At 50.9% G+C, this 20113-nt stretch overlaps 1 protein-coding gene across 1 annotated transcript; it reads left to right on the forward strand.

The window, feature by feature from the left end:
- Nucleotides 1-640: 640 nt before the first annotated feature.
- ENO1 (enolase 1) lies at nt 641-18654 on the forward strand. The gene is made up of 12 exons (XM_023215270.1): nt 641-1096; nt 4913-5006; nt 7202-7297; nt 8687-8745; nt 11114-11183; nt 12104-12237; nt 12849-13071; nt 13853-14050; nt 15237-15438; nt 15991-16099; nt 16377-16435; nt 18221-18654. The coding sequence occupies exons 2-12, from the start codon at nt 4922-4924 to the stop codon at nt 18288-18290; spliced, it is 1305 nt and encodes a 434-aa protein (XP_023071038.1). The 5' UTR covers nt 641-1096; nt 4913-4921; the 3' UTR covers nt 18291-18654.
- The last annotated feature ends 1459 nt before the right edge of the window (nt 18655-20113 follow it).

Here is a 20113-nt window from a genome sequence, read left to right on the forward strand (position 1 = left end):
TCCATGGAATATGACCCGTCTTGAACTTTGAACTTTGAGAAATTCCCCGGGTCTATGTTAAATTCCAGTTCCAAATAACTTACATGAATGGTTCACAAGAATCCAGGTAGGTTTGATCTAGTTCCCTAGATGGGAATGAGGGGGATGTAAAATTTCAGATGCAACATTAACATGGGCTAGGAAGCATGTGGTGGCGCGCCAGACACCTAGGAGGCACTCAAGAAATATGAGGTAGAATGAAAGGAAAGTGAACCTTCCTTTGGCTATCTCGGCCTGATTCTCACCGCAGCAAGGAGAAAGGGACAGGGTCACCTTGGCGGGTGCCAGGCGGAGCCCGGCCGGACGGGCGCGGCTGGGGCGCAGCGCGCAGGCGCAGGCGGCGCACGTGGCCCCGGAGGCGCACCGCTGCGGCGGGGCCCGCGACTCAACGCCAGAGTGGGGCCGAGGCGCGTAGCCTCTCAACGACTCGACGCCAACGGGGTCTCCCGGATCGCGGCGCAGGACAAGAGGGGCGGGGCAGGAGGGCCGGGGCAGGCGCTGGCGGCCAAAGTCGTCAGCAAGGTCGAGGGCCGGCCGCGCGGCCCCGGAGGGACGCTCAGTGCGTGCGGGACTCGGAGTACGTGACGGAGCCCCGAGCTCTCATGCCCGCCACGCCGCCCCGGGCTCTCACCGGGGGCGCCGGCTCCGCACACCCCAGTTCGGCTTACGGGTCCTATCTGGGGCTAGAGTTTCGCTCGCACCACAACAGGGCCGCTATGGAGTCGGGGCCCCCCAACTCCGCCCGCCTCACGTCCGCGGGTCGTCACCCCCCCTTTCTCGGCTGCTGCAGCGGCCGCAGTCCCGCCCCTTTCCGGGAGGTGAGGGTACGAGTGACGGCTCTCCCGACCAATGGCGAGGCGGCCCTGAGGAGGCGTGTCTGGAAGGCGGGAAGTGGGTGGGGCCCGCCTTAGCTGGGCAGGAAGTCGGCGTGCGGCGCGGACAGTAGGTGTGGGGACCCGGAGCAAGCAGACCTCTCAGACCTCGCCGGCTTCACACTCACCTCGCTGTCTGCTGCACCCGCCGCTTCCTCTCCTAGGCCACGAGACCCAGCAGCTAGGTAATGATTAGGGAAGGGCTGAGCAACGGGCAGGCGGCGCAGGGCTTTTCTGGGCTTGCGGGGCTCTTTCCCCTCAGAGGGAGGCTGCGCGCCAGCAGGCCCGGCGTGGCGGGGTCGGGGGCGCGTGCGAGCCGACTCCCTGGGTGGGAGGTGGCACTCCCGCTCACCCCGAGGCCCGGGACGGGGGCGCAATGCCAGGTGCACGTGCTGGGTCCCGATTTCTTTGGAGGGGAAAGTGCAGATCAACACGTGATTACGGACTGCGAGGCAGGATCCTCGTCAGGGGAAGGTCGGGAGCTGCACACGCCAGCCGCTTAGCACAGCGGGAGTTGGGAGTGAAAGTTGCTTTTCCATCGTAGCCAAGGGCAAGGTTTTTGGGATGGACGCAGACATAGCGGTGGTGCCCACTCAGGCCAGGCCCTCCCTAAAATGGAGGAGGGCGGCGAGAGAGGAGATGCCCACGAGGCTGCAACCCCCTCCCCCACCGGCAGCCCCCGCCTCTCGCCTGCACTCCGGCCCGCGCTTCGGCCCAGTAAGCGGTGACTCATTTCGAGAAGGCACCTCTTCTTGAGGAATCTGCCGCAGAGCCGTTAGATCATTGGCAAGCCCTCCAGGCGACCTCGCCCAACCAAGTTGGGCAAGAGCGGCTCCCCGGCTGGCCACCAAACGTCGGGCCCTGATCTGAGAAGGATTTCCTTTTTTTTTTTTTGGTCTCGTTGCCCAGGCTGGAGTGCAGTGGCCTTATCTCGGCTCACCACAACCTCCGCCTCCTGGGTTCAAGCGATTCTCCTACCTCAGCCTCCCGAGTAGCTGGGATTACAGGCATACGCCACCACGCCCGGCTAATTTTGTGTATATATACACACTTTTTTTTAATTAGAGTCGGTGTTTCACCACGTTGGTCAGGCTGGTATTGAACTCCCGACCTCAGGTGTTCGCCCGCCTCGGCCTCCCAAAGTGCTAGGATTACAGGCGTGAGCCACCGCGCCCGGCCAAGAAGGATTTTTTTTTTTTTTTTTTTTTGGGACAGAGTCTCGCTCTCGCTCTGTGGCCCAGGCTGGAGTGCAGTGGCCGGATCTCGGCTCACTGCAAGCTCCGCCTCCCAGGTTTACGCCATTCTACTGCCTCAGCCTCCCGTGTAGCTGGGACTACAGGCGCCTGCCACCTCGCCCGGCTAGTTTTTTGTATCTTTTAGTAGAGATGGGGTTTCATGTGTTAGCCAGGATGGTCTCGATCTCCTGACCTTGTGATCTGCCCGTCTCGGCCTCCCAAAGTGCTGGGATTACAGGCTTGAGCCACCGCGCCCGGCCGGAAGGATGTATTTTAAGAAAGCTTCCTGTTCACTGTTCCCCTGCTCTGTGCGCTTCTCTGGGCGGTAGGATCCGTTGCTTCACTTGCCTTTCAGGCCCACCCGGGCCCTGACTGCTGCGTTCATTTACAGTGTCCCTAATTCGGGGTTCCATCTAGGCAGCTAAAAAAGCTGTGCATGGTCCGGGCGCGGTGGCTCACGCCTGTAATCCCATCACTTTGGGATGCCGAAGTGGGAGCATCACCTGAGGTCTGGAGTTCGAGACCAGCCTGGCCAACGTGGTGAAACCCCGTCTCTACTAAAAATACAAAAATCGGTCGGGCGCGGTGGCTCACGCCTGTAATCCCAGCACTTTGGGAGGCCGAGGCGGGCGGATCACGAGGTCAGGAGATCCGAGACCATCCCGGCTAACACGGTGAAACCCTGTCTCTACTAAAAATACAAAAAATTAGCCGGGTGTGGTGGTGTGCACCTGTAGTCCCAGCTGCTTGGGAGGCTGAGGCAGGAGAATGGGAGAAGGAGCTTGCAGTGAGCTGAGATCCTGCCACTGCGCTGTATCCTGGGCGACAGAGCGAGACTGTCTCAAAAAAGATCAGCCGGGCGTAGTGGCAGGCGCCTGTAGTCCCTACTCAGGAGGCTGAGAGAGGAGAGTCGCTTGAATCCAGGAGGCTGAGGTTGCACTGAGCCCAGATGGCGTCATTGCATTCCAGCCTGGGCAAGAACAGCCAAACTCCGTCTCAAAAAATAAAAAAAAATCACTTACACTTAATTTTCACATCCCAAGACTTTTGTCTTAAGTCTCTAAAATGAAAACAAAAATGCCGAGGTGCCCTAATAAAATTGCCTTTAAAAGTGTGACTGAAATACAAGAAGTATACCACAGTGGTGGCCTGGAGATGGGGCAGGGGAATATTAACTAGAAATGGCCTGAGATAACTTTTAGCAGTGATGGAAATGTTACTCGGGTATGTAATTTGCCAAAACGCAAAATTAACTTAAATATGTTTAAACAAATTTGCCTTTTTGGAACCTAGTAGATAAAAACTTAAGTACCTTTTTCTTGGCTAATCAATAAAACTCCATTGTTATGTAGACAACAAAGCCACAGAAGTGACTTCAGTAAATAATTTTGAAAGTTAAAATTCTGCCATTTGCCGGCTCAGGACATTCCAGAGAAGATGTTGGAGGGGAGCCCAGCTAGATAATGGCTTTAAACACTAAGTTCGTCTCACCCACCTCAGTTCTATAAGTTGTTCAGTTAGTTTGTTTGGAGAGCGCCAAGGAAAAAAGTAAGAAAGGGTTTTTCTTTGAGGAATTGCTATTTTTCATTGCTGCAAATTCTTGTGGTTTTTTGTTTTGTTTTGTTTTTAAGGTGTTGTCAAAAGAAGCCCCTTCCCTTGAAGTATCCTGGTGTTCAAAGAATCTTTCCTCTCTTTACAAATTATAAAACCCCCTTGGGAAGAAATTAGATGTCATTATTGGCTGGTCCTGGTGGCTCACTCCTGTAATCATCCTAGCATGCTTTGGGAGGCCAAGGCAGGGGAGGATCACTTGAACCCAGGAGTTTGACACCAATCTGGGCAACATAGTGAGACCCCCATCTCTTAAAAAAGTAATTAAAATAAAAGATGTTGTCATTAATGACATAACAATACTGAAGACCCAAATACTGTGACATTGGAAAGTCCCAGGAAGTGGCAGTAGCCAAGATCGCATGGTCCAAGGACTTCATTGTTCCTGACTTCGAAACTCAGAATTTCTGATTATTAAATACCTACTAAGTGAATATTCTGCTGCTACTTCAAATTTAATCTGAAGAATTATTTCCAAACTTAATTCGCTATTTTGTTTGAATTCTGCTGCAAGCCAGATTTTCCCCTCGTCCCCCCACCCTCTTTTTGGCCTCACCCTAGGTGGTTTTGCTTGTGACCTTCATGTCTGTTCTTGGTTCCTTTCCATTCCCATGCCAGGCCTCATTGTTCACTCATGACAGTAGTCAGTTTCAGACAGCTCCTTGGCTGCTCTGCATCCAGCAACACATTCATCTATTTGGATTTGATTCTCCCTGGGCACACACATTTGTGGGCTTTCTCTCCCGCTCTCTCTTTTTTTTTTTTTTCCCCTTTTTGCTTATAGAACAAGACCTCAGTTGCTGCGGTTTAACCCATTTATGCCGGAGGTTGCAGATCTATTTTGTGAAAAATCAGGCCTTGGCGATGACTTGAGCAGTCAGATAAAAATAACTCCCACGCGCTTAGCGTTCCAGTAATGGAACACTAGGCATAAATCGGTTAAGGCCTTCCGGAGCTCGGCCCTAACTACTTACTTAGGAGAATTCCCACTGCTTTCCAGCGGGCTTTTTCCCCCACCCTAATCAACTTTCCTACATCCAGTATTTAGTCCAACGCCGATTGTAGTCCATGAACCTCAGAAGCGATTCCTTGAATGAGTAAGCCAATACAGCATTATGGCTTATGGAAAACGTGAACTGTGTGTTTTTCCTACAGAAATTCAGCATGTCTATTCTCAAGGTCCATGCCAGGGAGATCTTTGACTCTCGTGGGAATCCCACTGTTGAAGTTGATCTCTTCACCTCAAAAGGTATGTGCCACCTTGGTTTCCAGAGTTCCTTCTACCACGCTTCATTTTACAAATTTTCTACAAATGCTGGAGCCTTAGGCAAAAAAAAAAAAAAATATATATATATATATATGTGAGGTTTTTTTGTATCCGCACATGCTAGTAGGTTGTGATTCCTGACTGTGAGGGTTGGGGGATTTTTAGGCATGGAGCCAGTGTCTTGCTGCTTCCTGGCTCTCTGTTTTTTGAGATGTCTTGCTCTGTCACCCAGGCTGGAGTGTGGTGGCATGATTTCAGCTCACTGCAACCTCCACCTCCCGGGTTCAAGCAATTCTGTCTCAGCCTCCCAAGTAGCTGGGACTAGAGGGGTGCACCACCACGCCCGGCTAATTTTTGCATTTTTGGTAGAGACGGGGTTTCACCATAGTGGTCAGGCTGGTCTCGAACTCCTGACCCCGGGTGATCCGCCCGCCTTGGCCTCCTAAAGTACTGGGATTATAGGCGTGAGCCACCATGTCTGATCCTGCCAGCTTCTTGGCTTAAAACCACATAAGTTGACTCCTAAGTCAATTGAGGTGATAGCTCACTGAAGTAAGGTGATACCATGAGGGAAAGAGATGAGGGGAGGGCCAGCAGGCGTGAATGTAGCACCCTTATCTCTGTGTCTAGAAATCACTCTTCAGCAAGGATCAAGGACAGTTTTTACCTGTGGGCTTTGGAATAGTGCAGAGGCTCTCATTTTTGCTTGGCTGTCAATCCCCATAGGAGGAGTTGTCTTATGAAAAAATAACAGAATGGTGAAATTCCTTCTTTTAAGAAGAAAATCCAGTGCCTCTGTAGCCCTGTGTTACTTCCAGCACATGGCGCGATGGACAGAGTGGGTGAGGTTGGCTTCAGGCAGAATCACTCAGTGGTGCTAAACTCACAGAGAACTGCCAGTCGGAGCTGAGTCATCCTCTGTGAGTCACAGGCCTGGCAGGGGAACCCCAGCCCTTCCCTTCCCCTTGCACCTCTCCTTCCCCTCAGGAAGAAAGGATCCTTGAGGCCCGACTTCATTGGGCAAAAGAATGCCTGTGTTCTGCCTTTGGCTGCTTGCTGTGTGGGCTCTCAAGCACAGTGGATTTTCTCCAGGACACTCGCTTTATGGGGGAATCCTGAGGCTCTCACAGGATGCCGACAATTCCCTTCATCCAATAAGATTGATTTGCTTAGTGAATGGGTGGGACTTTCTGCTTGGAAATTAAAGAACTTTAAAGCAACAAAAGACCCCAGACGCTAGAAGATTGTTGGGAGGTGGACATTTTGAAATTGAAATGAATGAAACTTTCTTACATTTATTAAACTGTGCATTTTATTATCTTTATTCCTTCCCCCCACATCCATCCTGTTTGCCAGTTTCCAGTTGGGCATAGAACTCCCAAAATAGCATTTAGTATTGTCCAAACTGAAGCAAATGAGCTAGATACTCCTCCTGAACCAGTTAAATTCCCCTAATTTTATGCTTAACATCAATATAGTACCTGCCTGGATGTGATGGCTCATGCCTGTAAACCCAGCATTTTGGGAGACCGAGATGGGCAGATACCTATGGTCAGGAGTTCAAGACCAGCCTGGCCAACATGGTGAAATGCTGTCTCTACTGAAAATACAAAAATTAGCTGGGCGTGGTGGCATGCTCCTATAGTCACAGCTACTGGGGAGGCTGATGAAGGAGACTTGCTTGAACCCGGGAGATGGAGGTTGCAGTAAGCCGAGATCACCCCATGCACTCCAGCCTGGGGGATACAGCGAGACTCTCAAAAAAAAAAAAAAAAATACCAGAACATCTTCAGTTCCCTGTGTGGCTTGCGTTGGATTTCTCTTGGGCAGTGCTGCTGGGGTAATCCACAGGGCACCAACGCAAGCTTGTGAGGTACACATATTTTCCTGGGTCGGGATCTACATTTTAACAAGAGCCCCAGCTGGCATGTAGGCTCTGCTATAGAGCACTTCCCTTCTGCTAGAGGAATCAGTCATCTTTGCAGTAAAGTCTGCAGTACAGGATCATAAATATGTGAGAGGCACGAAGAACAGACCAGAGCGTTTAATTCACACAGTTGGTAGGAGGAAGAAACAGCTCCCTAATGACAAATGCATTTGTGGGTGGGAGGGGACTTGGGATTGTGCTGGAACTGGATTTCTGAATTGCTACTATGTCTTTTTTTCCTCTCATCCAGGTCTCTTCAGAGCTGCTGTGCCCAGTGGTGCTTCAACTGGTATCTATGAGGCCCTAGAGCTCCGGGACAATGATAAGACTCGCTATATGGGGAAGGGTAAGCCTTAGAACCCACAGCCTATGGCCTCCCTGCCTCCAGTCCCACTCCTGGCCTTGCCCAGTCCTGTCTTCCTCTCTGGGTGGGGCTTGCATTTGCAGGTTTACGGCAGGTAAACCTCCTGTAACCCATGATGTTGATGGAAGCAGTGCATCACCATGTGGACAGGAAAGTTGGTGTGTGGATTACAGGGTTCCTGAGCCTGCATGCTCTGGGTCGAGAGTTTCAATGCTTGTTTCTATTGCAGTTTGTTCCCAGTCTGTGAAATACTCCTTCATGATTAGGACAGGAACCCAAGGATGAGAACAGGGCCTGTTAACTAAAGAAAAGTTTCCCCGTCTCCCAGGAGGGTTCTGTGGGCCCTACAGATCATCAGCCTCTTCAAGGGCAAGGAAGTATCCAGGGAAGGTCTAGCCAATGGCTTGCCCTTAATGGTGAGCTACAGATGTGTCATTTAGTCTGATTTTCCTGTTGACTGACTCACAGGAGCCCTGCTCTGTGGCAGAGGCAGCCTCTGGCTGTGTTCAAATTGACTTAGTGTGTGCGCAACACTGACCTTTCTAGAGATAGAACATGTGGCCACATTACAGAAAAGCACATAGGGCTAGATCACACATTCTCAGTGGGGGACCCGGAAACTGCAGACAGGCTGCAGGGGAGGGGACAATGATGAAATCAGGTTGCGAAACACTGGGCTGGTGTCGCAGTGGTGGTGCTGGGTGTTCAGTCCCGCTTCAATGCCGTAAGAAGCAGTGTCCACACACAAACATGTTACACTGTCACCGTTGTTTAATGGCCTGTGTGGGCACTTACCCAGAGCAGGATGGTGCTGTGCCTTGGTGGTAATGAGTGCTCAGTAAGTCAGCATTTGTGGAAGATGTGGAAGATTGAACTCATGACCCCTAAATGCTCTCCTTTGCTTTCCTGTTCCCTTGCTGTCTCTCACTCGCAGTCCTTAATCACTGGTTCTCTTCTGAGTCTCTCTCATTTTTCCTTCTTCATCCTCCTCTGCTGGGCAGGCGTCTCCAGACCTGTTAAGTATATTAATGAGTTCCTGGCACCAGCCTTGTGCACTCAGGTAACTGATTGGACAGCCTTTAGTCTGCGGCTGGTGTTTCCAGTGCATGGTCTTGCAAACTAACCGGTCAGATCACTCTGAGCCAGCTGCTGTTTGTGTGGCTCTAACCCTCTGGGGTCCTAGGTAGGAGCACTCAGACTAGGCCGGAAAGTCCTCTGATTCTGGGGGGAAGGGGAGAGGGGTAAGAGGTCCCATGGAAGGTCCCTTGGTGGGCTTCCGGGTCAGCCTTAACAGTGGCTCTCTCTAGCAATGCTGCTCAAGCCTGGTTTTAAAATTAATGTCAAGTAATTTGATTTGATTGTTCCTTCTAGGTGTCTCAAAGGCTGTTGAGCACATCAATAAAACTATTGCGCCTGCCCTGGTTAGCAAGGTAGGACCTGCCTCCTGATAACTAATGTGTCTAATGCCACCAGAGCGTCTCCCAATCCCAGGGGCTTTCCTGTTTATGGAAGAGCTTATTCTGAGAGCTACAGAAGCCGATTGGATTCCCTGTCATGCATGAGAACAATCCGTGCATGACATAATTGTAACCTGCCTGCTGCCTCACAGTCCACTTCTGAGAGCAGATGGAATTGCATCAGAAGAGTGAGACACTTACAGCCCTGTGGTTTTCCCACCTGCAACTCTCTGGACCTTTGGGAAAATTAGGATCCAGATTTTAAGAGTGCTTTCTCAGGGGTGTTTGTGGTAGTGTCCATGGTGACTAATTGCTCATGGACTTTGGAATTATTTACTATAATTCTACTGACTTTAGCAGTGGAGTTCCTTCCTGTTAAGTAAAATCATCCTGGAAACCTCAGTATGTCAAACATAAAAGTAGAGCTGCTAGAGGTGAAGTAGGGCTGGGGACCTAGCAACCCACCCGACTCAGCAGGTTTTTATTATCATTTACCCTCCCTTCGGCCCGTCCCTCCCTAATTCCTGTGGCACTCATCAGATGGGACTGGTTTGAAAAGCCCTGTCTAAAAATGCTCTGGGCGAGGTGCAGTGACTCACGCCTGTAATCCCAGCACTTTAGGAAGCTGAGGTGTGGATTACTTGAGGTCAGGAGTTGGAGACCAGTCTAGCCAACATGGTGAAACCCCATCTCTACTATAAGTACAAAAATTAGCCCGATGTGGTGGCGCACACCTGTAGTGCCAGCTACTTGGGAGGCTGAGACATGAGAAACACTTGAAGCTGGGAGGCGGAGTTTGCAGTGAGCAGAGATTGCGCCACTGCACTGCAGCCTGGGCAACAGAGTGAGACTGTGTCTCAAAAAATAAAAATAACAAAACTCTCTAGGCCCAGTCCAAGCCCAGCCGCAGCCTCCATTTGTTCTTGAATCTAGTCCCTCTCCTCCATGAATTCATTCTGTACAGGGAAAAGGAGGAGCTCCTTTGTTGTCTCTGTCCCCCACTTCTTGGTTTGAGCCTGGGTTTTGTGGCACTCTAATTACTCCCTGCCTGATAGGCCCCCAGACGAAATTTCTCGTTAGTGTTTTGCCTGCAACACCCTCTGCCGGTCTCCTGGAAACCTCCACATATACCTAGTTCTCTGTCCCTTCATATCCCTACGTAGTGTGACTCACACGATGAGCAGGACATCCCCCGACATTTTCTTCCCCCTAGGAGAAACATACCATACCAAACTGTTGGTGAGAACTGGCCTCTGAGGCTGTGCCTGGGTAACTGCCTGCCTGTTCCAGTGATGCCTTGACAAAGCTGCAAAAGACACCAAGTTGCTAGCATAGCATGATGGGAAACAAAGCTGATTTTCTTTGCATATTTTTTTATACCAAGAATATTATAGATAAAAATAATGCCTTGTTAATGTATTAGTAAGTTTAAAATGGAATGCTGATTTTTGGTTGGGTGCAGTGGCTAACGCCTGTAATCCCAACACTTTAGATGGGCAGATTCCTTGAGACCAGGAGTTTAAGGACCAGCCTGGGCAACATGGCGAAGCCCATCTCTGCAAAAAAAAAAATACAAAACTTAGGCAGGCATGGTGGTACATGCCTATAGTCCCAGCTGAGGTTGCAGGATCATTTGAGCCCAGGAGGTGGAGGTTGCAGTGAGCTGAGATCGTGACACTGCATTCCTGCCTAGGCAACAGAGCGAGACTCTGTCTCAAAATTTTTTTTAAAAAAATTAAAAAGTAATGCTGGTTTTTATTGGATTACTTTGAGCCAGTTCTTAGTACATCAGTTTTGTTACTTTAATTCATTTTGATCCATTATTAGACACTTTGCTAAGTGATTTCAGACTGCCTGCAGAAATCATGCCTCCCATCAGAGGATGGAGACTTGCAGTCTTTGAGGTTAGCCAAGAGTGAGCAGCAGAGCCCAGCTTTCAAGGGCTCAGCCTGCTTGAGTGAACAATGAGCTTTCCTTATTTATTGCCCATGAAAGCCATGTTCCTTTGTAGCGGTGGTTTACATAGCACATACCTGACAATTCTCTTGGGTGTAAAGTCACTCTGGACTCCCTGGGTAGACCGTGACCTTTGTGACACAGCGTGTTTGAGAGCGTCCATCTCTGTTTCGTTGTTGGGTGAGTGAAACACCATCACAGCAAGCAGAAGGCAGCTTTCTGTCTCCCCGTTGATTTTTGTCCTCCACTTTTTTTGCTTATAAAACAAACATCACAGAATTGATTTTTATTTTACGTAGTTCCAAAGTCAGATTCCATGGTAGGGGAGCAAAGGCTGTGCAGATAAGAGTGACACCAACCCCTCATTCTCCCCTCTCCCTCTTAGAAACTGAACGTCACAGAACAAGAGAAGATTGACAAACTGATGATCGAGATGGATGGAACAGAAAATAAATGTGAGTGGCCCGAGGAGGCATCTTTACTGGGGAAGATCATGAAGTCTCCTGAAGACTTTAACAACTTTCAGGAAGAGGTCCATGATCTTAGTGATGAGCTAAATGAACCTGTGGTCTCCTCCTATTTCTTTGCGTCACTCTTAAGAAATCACACTTTTGGCCGGGCGCGGTGGTTCATGCCTGTAATCCCAGCACTTTGGGAGGCCGAGACGGGCGGATCACGAGGTCAGGATATCGAGACCATCCTGGCTAACATGGTGAAACCCCGTCTCTACTAAAAAATACAAAAAGAAAAAAATTGCCGGGAGAGGTGGCGGGCGCCTGTAGTCCCAGCTACTCGGGAGGCTGAGGCAGGAGAATGGTGTAAACCCGGGAGACGGAGCTTGCAATGAGCTGAGATCTGGCCACTGCACTCCAGCCTGGGCGACAGAGCAAGACTCCATCTCAAAAAAAAAAAAAACAGATTATTCAGGCCTTGTGGCCTTGTGGTGGGCGCCTGTAGTCCCAGCTACTCGGGAGGCTGAGGCAGGAGAATGGCATGCATGAATGGGGGAGACGAGATCGCGCAACTGCACTCCAGCCTGAGCAACAGAGCGAAACTCCATCTCCAGCAACAAAAAAGAGAAATCACACTTTTGAGTATCAGGAGCAAAACCAGGTGATAATAGCCTGTCAGTTCGGTTACTCAGAACAGCTTTGCTCCTTATAATGAATTCAGCAATTCCTACAGTTGGCCAGAGCTGGGCTCTGTCTTAGAGGGGAAGAGCAGTGGTGAGTCCACAGGGAATGCTATTTGCATTTCTAGTAACAGTGTGATAGGGGAGGAGTTGGCACAGAATGCAACCCTAGGGACAGTACAGCAGGAGAAAAGCTGGTGAGTCAGAAATGACTTCATTCCACTCGGTTCTCTTCTGTTCTAGCTAAGTTTGGTGCAAACGCGATTCTGGGGGTGTCCCTAGCCATCTGCAAAGCTGGTGCTGTTGAGAAGGGGGTCCCCCTGTACCGCCACATTGCTGACTTGGCTGGCAACTCTGAAGTCATCCTGCCAGTCCCGGTGAGTGGTTTATTGGAACTTCCCAAGCAAGGAGTTGGGGGTTTCAGCTTGCTGTTGGGGACCCAAGACCTCCTATACCTTGATTTCTTAACACATGTGACTCTCCCAGCACAGCTCTGCCCCTTGTTAAGCGTGACCTTGAGCAGGTAATTCAACTTGCCTGTGCCCCAGGTCCGTTATTTGCAGTGGAGGCTCGGGTAGGAAATGACGGCAGTACTTTCTTTGCTAGGCTGTGAGCATTAGCTGACATAGTCACTAGTGTTTCTCCTGATGATCATGAATTTGCAGTTATCAAAATAGACCTGGTATGAACTGGTTGCAGTAGTGCACACCTGTAGTCCCAGCTAATCAAGAGGCTGAGGCAGGAGGATCACTTGAGCCCAAGAGTTTGAGACCAGCCTGGGCAAGACTATTATAGTCAGATCCTGTCTCTAAAAACATGAGTCAGAGACCTGGTGAGCATTTCATGGCCACCCTGACCCCACTGATGCTCCTCAAGGAGCAAGTCTTGGGCTCATCTGTGAGCTAGATGGGGATGGTAGGACCAGAGGGGCCTGCTGCCCTGTAGGGCTCTCTGGGCCCAGTTCCATGCTTCTCTGTTCTCTCCCCAGGCTTTCAATGTCATCAATGGTGGTTCTCATGCCGGTAACAAGCTGGCCATGCAGGAGTTCATGATCCTCCCAGTCGGTGCAGCAAACTTCAGGGAAGCCATGCGCATTGGAGCGGAGGTTTACCACAACCTGAAGAATGTCATCAAGGAGAAATACGGGAAAGATGCCACCAATGTGGGGGATGAAGGCGGGTTTGCTCCCAACATCCTGGAGAATAAAGAAGGTAAAGGCGCTGGGGAATCCCCACCCACCCACCCAGCCCTGCAGCACCAACTCCCGCTGTGCAGGGCTTGTCCGCACCTGCCTCTGTGGAAAAGGTATTCATTCCACCTGTAGTTGGTAAAGATCAAGACCCTTCAAACAGGGTTTTAAGAAGGGAAAGGGGAGCTTCATTTGATTTTACTTATTTATTTCTTTTTTTGAGACGGAGTCTCTGTCTCCCAGGCTGGAGTGCAGTGGCGCAATCTCGGCTCACTGCAACTTCTGCCTCCTGGGCTCAAGCAATACCTAATAGCTTGGGGAGCCAAGTGTCTGTCCATCTGTCCTGCTGGCAGGGCAGCTTAGACATGGACAGCAGACCCTGAGCCTGAACTCTCAGCGGCACAGCCTGGCAGGAGGATCCTGCCACCCAGGGCTGCCTCCACTGGTCTTTCTCTTGGATCCCGCTTCAGCTTTTTTTAAGGCCTGTGCCTTGGGACAGCTGATCTCAGCTGGTTACTGTAACTGTATCTTGGCCAGAACAGCTGTTCTGGGCACTAAATTTGGGAGCATTTGTCAGGGAGAAAGGCTGCTTTCTTGGAAGCTGTGCTGAATTTCCCATTTAGTATACACCGGGAGCTCTGGCCCATGGCTTCTTGCCCCAAAGCAGAAAAAAGTAACTGACGTTATTGGAACTACTGGTTGGGGCCTGAACACCTCTTGACCTTTGTGTTACAGTCCATGTGTAACAGCTGTTGAAGGGAACCTACCTGTTTTCCAAACCTGTTGCCACCGTCTCTTCCCAGGCCTGGAGCTGCTGAAGACTGCTATTGGGAAAGCTGGCTACACTGATAAGGTGGTCATTGGCATGGACGTAGCGGCCTCCGAGTTCTTCAGGTCTGGGAAGTATGACCTGGACTTCAAGTCTCCCGATGACCCCAGCAGGTACATCTCACCTGATCAGCTGGCTGACCTGTACAAGTCCTTCATCAAGGACTACCCAGGTGAGTGTTCCCGGAGTGCCATCTTCCTTTCCTGCCACTGACCTGCAGCATGGCAGCTGGAGCATCTGGCTGGCTGGGGATGGGGAGGGTGTGTCTGAACCTCTGGCTCCCGTGGGGGATTCGTCAGGGGGCTTCCCCCCAGTTATACATACACAGGGCTTCACAGAGGTTCTTGTGTAGCTGAGGAGCTCGGGTGCCAGCAGCAACATTGCATTATAAGTCGTTCATGGTATGATTATCTCCCGTCTCTGTCTCAGGAGCAGATGCGGTCTGTTCTGCATTAGACAGGCGAGGGAACCAAGCCTTCAGAATCAGGACAGCCACTTGTTACTGAGATGTATTATGCTTCCTGTGAGCTGGGAATATTCATTTTAGGCTCTGTGTGTACACAGGATAGGGACTGTGACTTCTACGGGAGAGGAAACTGATGGGCTGGTTGAATAATCTGCCCGAGAGCACACAGCAAATAGTGGGGCAAGAATTCAGACCAGGAAATCTGACTGCAGAGTCTGCATTTAACCACTACCCTAAACAACTTAGTCAAGGTTGAGCCAAGACCCAAACTCAGGTCTTCTCACTTCTGAGTCTGTGGCTCCATTCTGATTTTCTGTGGCACTAAACTCAAACCACACTAGACAAGTAAGTGCCCTCTTCTTACAGGTCTTAAAAAGTTTTTTTGAGACTGGGCATATGGTGGCTTATGCCTGGAATCCCAGCGCTTGGAGAGACTGAAACGGCATCACTGGAGCCCCAGGAGTTTGAGATCAGCCTAGGGAATATAGCAAGATTCCATTTCTGCAAAAAAGTTAAAATAAGTAGCTGGGTGGGTGGGAAACCCCTGTAGTCCCAGCGACTCAGGAGGCTGAGGTGGGAGAATCATTTGATCCTGGGATTTCGCAGCTGCAGTTAGCTATGATTGCACCACTGTACTCAAGCCTGGGTGACAGAGTGAGATTTTTTGTTTTAGATCTATTGACCCAGGATTGTGGGTGACTTGTCCCCTGCTGCAGGAGTAGGTTGGTGGAGCACATTGTTTCAGGGATCAGTTGGGGAGCCATCCCTGTCCTATAATTTTGGGCAGTGTGAGGCCAGGCAAGCAGCAAGTTTAGGGGGAAGCAAGGCTGGGCATTGCAGAGGAGCACACTGGGAGGATCACACTGATGAGGCGTATCCCTCCTTTCCTTAGTGGTGTCTATCGAAGATCCCTTTGACCAGGATGACTGGGGAGCTTGGCAGAAGTTCACGGCCAGTGCAGGAATCCAGGTAGTTGGGGATGATCTCACAGTGACCAACCCAAAGAGGATTGCCAAGGCCGTGAACGAGAAGTCCTGCAACTGCCTCCTGCTCAAAGTCAACCAGATTGGCTCCGTGACCGAGTCCCTTCAGGCGTAAGTGTCTTCCCAGGCAAGCAGCTTTCCTGCAGCTACGGCTTGTGAATCAGAAAAGGGCCATTTTGTTCTGTTGATGGGGAATCCTGCTGGCCAGAATGTAGGACACCTTGGAATTTTAACAGGTTTTGTGTTTGAACTCGGGAGCCTTTTAAATCACAGGCCCAAAATGTTGGACCTGTAATCCCAACGTTTTGAGAGGCCAAGGCAGGAGGATCACTTGAGCTCAGGAGCTCAAGACCAGCCTGGGCAACATAGCAAGCAGATGTATTCTGTGAAGAGCTCAGTCAGAGAACACTAGTCTTTCTCCCATCAAGGGAGGCTGAACCTAGTGTTTCAACTATGAAGAGGGCTAAGAAGGTCCTGGGGGTGGAAGAGTTCAGAGGAGGGTGAGGGTTGTCCTCTGTGCTCTTGGCAGAGCCCAGGCATGGAGAGCCTTAGCCATTAACAGCCCCTTCACTGCTCTCCTGCTGGCACCGAGAGGTAATGGCATTGGGGTTTGTGGCACCAGAAAATGGGGTCATGCCATCCGGGTTGTCTCTTGGCTTCCAGGTGCAAGTTGGCCCAGGCCAATGGTTGGGGTGTCATGGTGTCTCATCGTTCTGGGGAGACTGAAGATACCTTCATCGCTGACCTGGTTGTGGGGCTGTGCACTGGGCAGGTAAGAATGAGCATCTCCTCCTTTCTTCTCTCTGACCTCAACTTCCTGGCAGACCCAAAACCAGTGAAGCTCCGTGTCTGTCCCCGTTTTGCTCATGTCCCCTGAGTTGCTGCCCTGGTTTCTGAGCCTGAACAGAATGGGGGCATGAGGGCCCTGCTTGTATGTTGTAGCCCCCCCTTTCCTAGGCTCAGATCCTCTAGAAATTCTCTCTCTGACATCACACCCCCTGCCTGCAAAGCCTGTTCACTATAAGCAAATAGCATTTCTTTTCTCCTAGATCAAGACTGGTGCCCCTTGCCGATCTGAGCGCTTGGCCAAGTACAACCAGCTCCTCAGGTAAGGAGGGCTCTGGAGAACAAGTGGCCTGTGGTTTACCAGCTGGGGCTGCACTCAGTGTAGGCACTGCCCTCCCCCAGGAGCTCCTGGCTCTGGGAACGGGTACAGGGGCAGGTGCACAGTGCAGACAGCCAGGCCCTGAGCAGGCTTAGATCAGGGCAGAGTTAGGCCTAGACCCCTCCCCCTGCAGTGCCATCAGAGGCAGAAACCTGCTCCGCACAGTGCTGCCCTCTTCCCGTAAGAGAGAATGGGACCCCCTTTGACAGCTGATCCATGACTTTCGTTTTTTTTTTTTTTTTTCCTGCAATCTCCGCACCCCCCGGGTTCACGCCATTCTCCCGCCTCAGCCTCCCAAGTAGCTAGGACTACAGGTGTCTGCCACCTCACCCGGCTAATTTTCTTGTATTTTTAGTAGAGATGGGGTTTCACCGTGTTAGCCAGGATGGTCTTGATCTCCTGACCTCGTGATCCGCCCACCTCAGCCTCCCAAAGTGCTGGGATTACAGGCTTGAGCCACCGCGCCCGGCCCCATGACTTTCTTAGAGCTTTCAGAGAGCCTCTTCATGATCTGTTTCAGCACGTTTAACCCGTTTGTGGATATGGAGCCAGGGCTCGGAGAGAGGAGGAAAAAGTCGAAGGGCACATGGCTGGCTGGGTTTCCACTTCTCAGCGCTGTGGGGCTGTTCTGGTCTCCCTTTCCTGTCCGTGTCCTTGGGAAGCCCCTAAACACCAGGAGACTTGTCCCCCCGCCACCCGCTTTTTGTTTTTGTTTTTTTGAGATGAGGTCTTGCTCTGTTGCCTAGGCTGGGGTGCAATGGCGTGACCTCGGCTCACTGCAGCCTCCGCTTCCCAGGTTCAAGCAATTCTCCCACCTCAGCCTCCCGAGTAGCTGCAATTACAGGCATACCACCACACCTGGCTAATTTTTGTATTTTTAGTAGAGATGGGGCTTCACCATGTTGGCCAGGCTGGTCCCGAACTCCTGACCTTGGGTGATCCGCTGACTTCAGCCTCCCAAAGTGCTGGGATTACAGGCGTGAGCCACTGTGCTCAGCCAATAATATACCACTCCCCCACTGACTCAGGTACCACTGGGATACGAACCCCCTTTTTAGTTGTTTTCTGGACTTGTAGGGAAACAGAACACCCATTTCCTAAGTTCTCCCCTATCACCCCTTCATTAAAACTGTATCCTGGAAATTTTCATACACACACAAAGAAGCAAGTAAACAGTAGACACAGGGCTTTTTTGTTATTTTGTTTGTTTGAGACAGCGTCTTGCCGTGTCACTCAGGCTGGAGTGCAGTGGGGCAGTCATAGCTTCAAACTCCCATTCTATTTTTGCTGGGGAATTTTATTTATTTTTATTTTTTTTGAGACAGATCTCGCTGTGTCGCCCAGGCTGGAGTGCAGTGGTGCAATCTTGGCTCACTGCAACCTCTGCCTCCCAGGTTCAAGCAGTTCTCCTATCTGAGCCTCTAAAGTAGCTGGGATTACAGGTGCCCACCACCATACCTGGCTAATCTTTTTTGAATTTTTAGTAGAGACGGGGTTTCACCATATTGGTCAGCCTGACCACAGGTGATCCTCCCGCCTTGGCCTCCCAAATCTGGCTTCTCAGAGAAGCACAAGTTTAGAGGGTTTAAAGAAGGTGGACAAATTCTGTGTTCTCAACTTCCCAGGAGTGGGGCTGTGTCTGACCACATCTAGGATGGGAAAACTTACAACTTGAGGTCTGACTTTTCTTTTTTTCCTCCCCATCTTTTTATCTTTCTCCTTCCCAAGAATTGAAGAGGAGCTGGGCAGCAAGGCTAAGTTTGCCGGCAGGAACTTCAGAAACCCCCTGGCCAAGTAAGCTGTGGGCAGGCAAGCCCTTCGGTCACCTGTTGGCTAAATAGACCCCTCCCCTTGTGTCAGCTCGGGCAGCTCGAGGCCCCGACCAACGCTTGCAGGGGTCCCTGCTAGTTAGCGCCCCTCACTCACCGCCGTGGAGTCCGTGCCGCTTCCTTAGAACTTCTACAGAACCAAGCTCCCCGGAGCCCTGTTAAGGCAGCTCTAGCTTTGCCGTCGTGTAATTGGCCCAAATCACTGTTTTTCTCGCCTTACTTTCCACCAAGTGTCTGGAGTCATGTGAGCCTCGTGTCATCTCCGGGGTGGCCACAGGCAAGATGCCCGGTGGTTTTGTGCTTAAAATAAAAAGCCTCAGTGACCCCTGAGAATACTCCGTGTGCCTGTGTATGTTTGGAACAATCTGGGTCTGTCCTTAATGTTCAGGGGGCCTGGCGAAAGGGTGTTGGCCTTTGAGAACTAAGATTTGGTGTTGTAACTGCAAGGGGTGAGGATCCATTGAGGACATTTTCCTGGGTCCTTGGGAAGGGAACTAGAGGCAAAGGCAAGAAAAGAGACATACACGGTCCCTCTGGGGTAGTGGGGTCACAACAGGGAGTCTAAGCTGGGAGGCAGAGCGAGACACCTTGTTTGGAAGAAACTTCAAATGCAGGCCTATTTGTAGATGATCTTAAGGATGGTAGCTACTAGGTTACACAGCCATATTGTTCAGACCAGAAAGACTCCAGGGTAAAGATGGCCATCCTGGGAAGAGCTGGCATAGGGTCTCTTCCGGGGGAAAGCAGGTGAAAGAAGGATTAAAAGGGAACTCTGGGCAGGAAGGTAGCAGGGCATCGAGAAGACCCCGGACCCGATTTGAATGAGTGAATTCCACTCCTCGGTTTCTCCAGCTTTGGGTTTCAGGTGCTCCGAAGCTGTCATTTGTAGCTGGTGCCGCTGCATTGGATTATGCAGATGGAAAACTTGCATGTTAGAGAAAGTACTGTTCTAGGGTAATGGTGAACACAGGGTGCGATTTTTAAAAGTTTATTTAAAAGTGAGAGATGAAGCCAGGTGTGGTGGGTGGCTCATGCCTATAATCCCAGCACTTTGGGCCGGGCGCAGTGGCTCAAGCCTGTAATCCCAGCACTTTGGGAGGCCGAGATGGGCGGATCACGAGGTCAGGAGATCGAGACCATCCTGGCTAATACAGTGAAACCCCGTCTCTACTAAAAAATACAAAAAACTAGCCGGGCGAGGTGGCGGGCGCCTGTAGTCCCAGCTACTCGGGAAGCTGAGGCAGGAGCATGGCGTAAACCCATTTTACGGAGTTTACAGTGAGCTGAGATCTGGCCACTGCACTCCACACTCCGGCCTGGGCGACAGAGCAAGACTCCGTCTCAAAAAATAATAATAATAATAATCCCAGCACTTTGGGAGTCCAGGGCAGACGGATCTCCTGAGGTCAGAAGTTAAGACCAGCCTGGCCAATATGGCAAAACCCCGCCTGTACTAAAAATACAAAAATGAGACTGGGTGCAATGGCTCGCGCCTGTAATCCCAGCACTTTGGGAGGCTGAGGCTGCTGGATCACGAGGTCAGGAGTTCGAGACCAGCCTGGCCAATATGGTGAAACCCTGTCTCTACTGAAAATACAAAAATTAGCCAGGCATGGTGGCAGACGCCTGTAGTCCCATTTACTCAGGAGGCTGAGGCAGGAGAATCACTTGAACCCGGGAGGCGGCGGTTGCCGTGAGCCGAGATTGCGCCACTGCACTCCAGCCTGGGTGACAGAGCAAGACTCCGTTTCAAAAGAAAATTAAAAATTAGCCGGGTGCGGTGGCATGCGCC

The sequence above is a fragment of the Piliocolobus tephrosceles genome, chromosome 1, assembly GCF_002776525.5.
Source record: "Piliocolobus tephrosceles isolate RC106 chromosome 1, ASM277652v3, whole genome shotgun sequence".
In the NCBI taxonomy this organism is placed as follows: Eukaryota; Metazoa; Chordata; class Mammalia; order Primates; family Cercopithecidae; genus Piliocolobus; species Piliocolobus tephrosceles.

Excerpts from the sequence above, each read along its gene's own strand:
- ENO1 (XM_023215270.1), top strand. The coding sequence starts at position 4,922 with ATGTCTATTCTCAAGGTCCATGCCAGGGAGATCTTTGACTCTCGTGGG. Across the intron at positions 7,298-8,686 it reads GACTCGCTATATGGGGAAGG|GTGTCTCAAAGGCTGTTGAG; the intron begins GTAAGCCTTAGA and ends TGTTCCTTCTAG. Across the intron at positions 13,072-13,852 it reads CATCCTGGAGAATAAAGAAG|GCCTGGAGCTGCTGAAGACT; the intron begins GTAAAGGCGCTG and ends GTCTCTTCCCAG.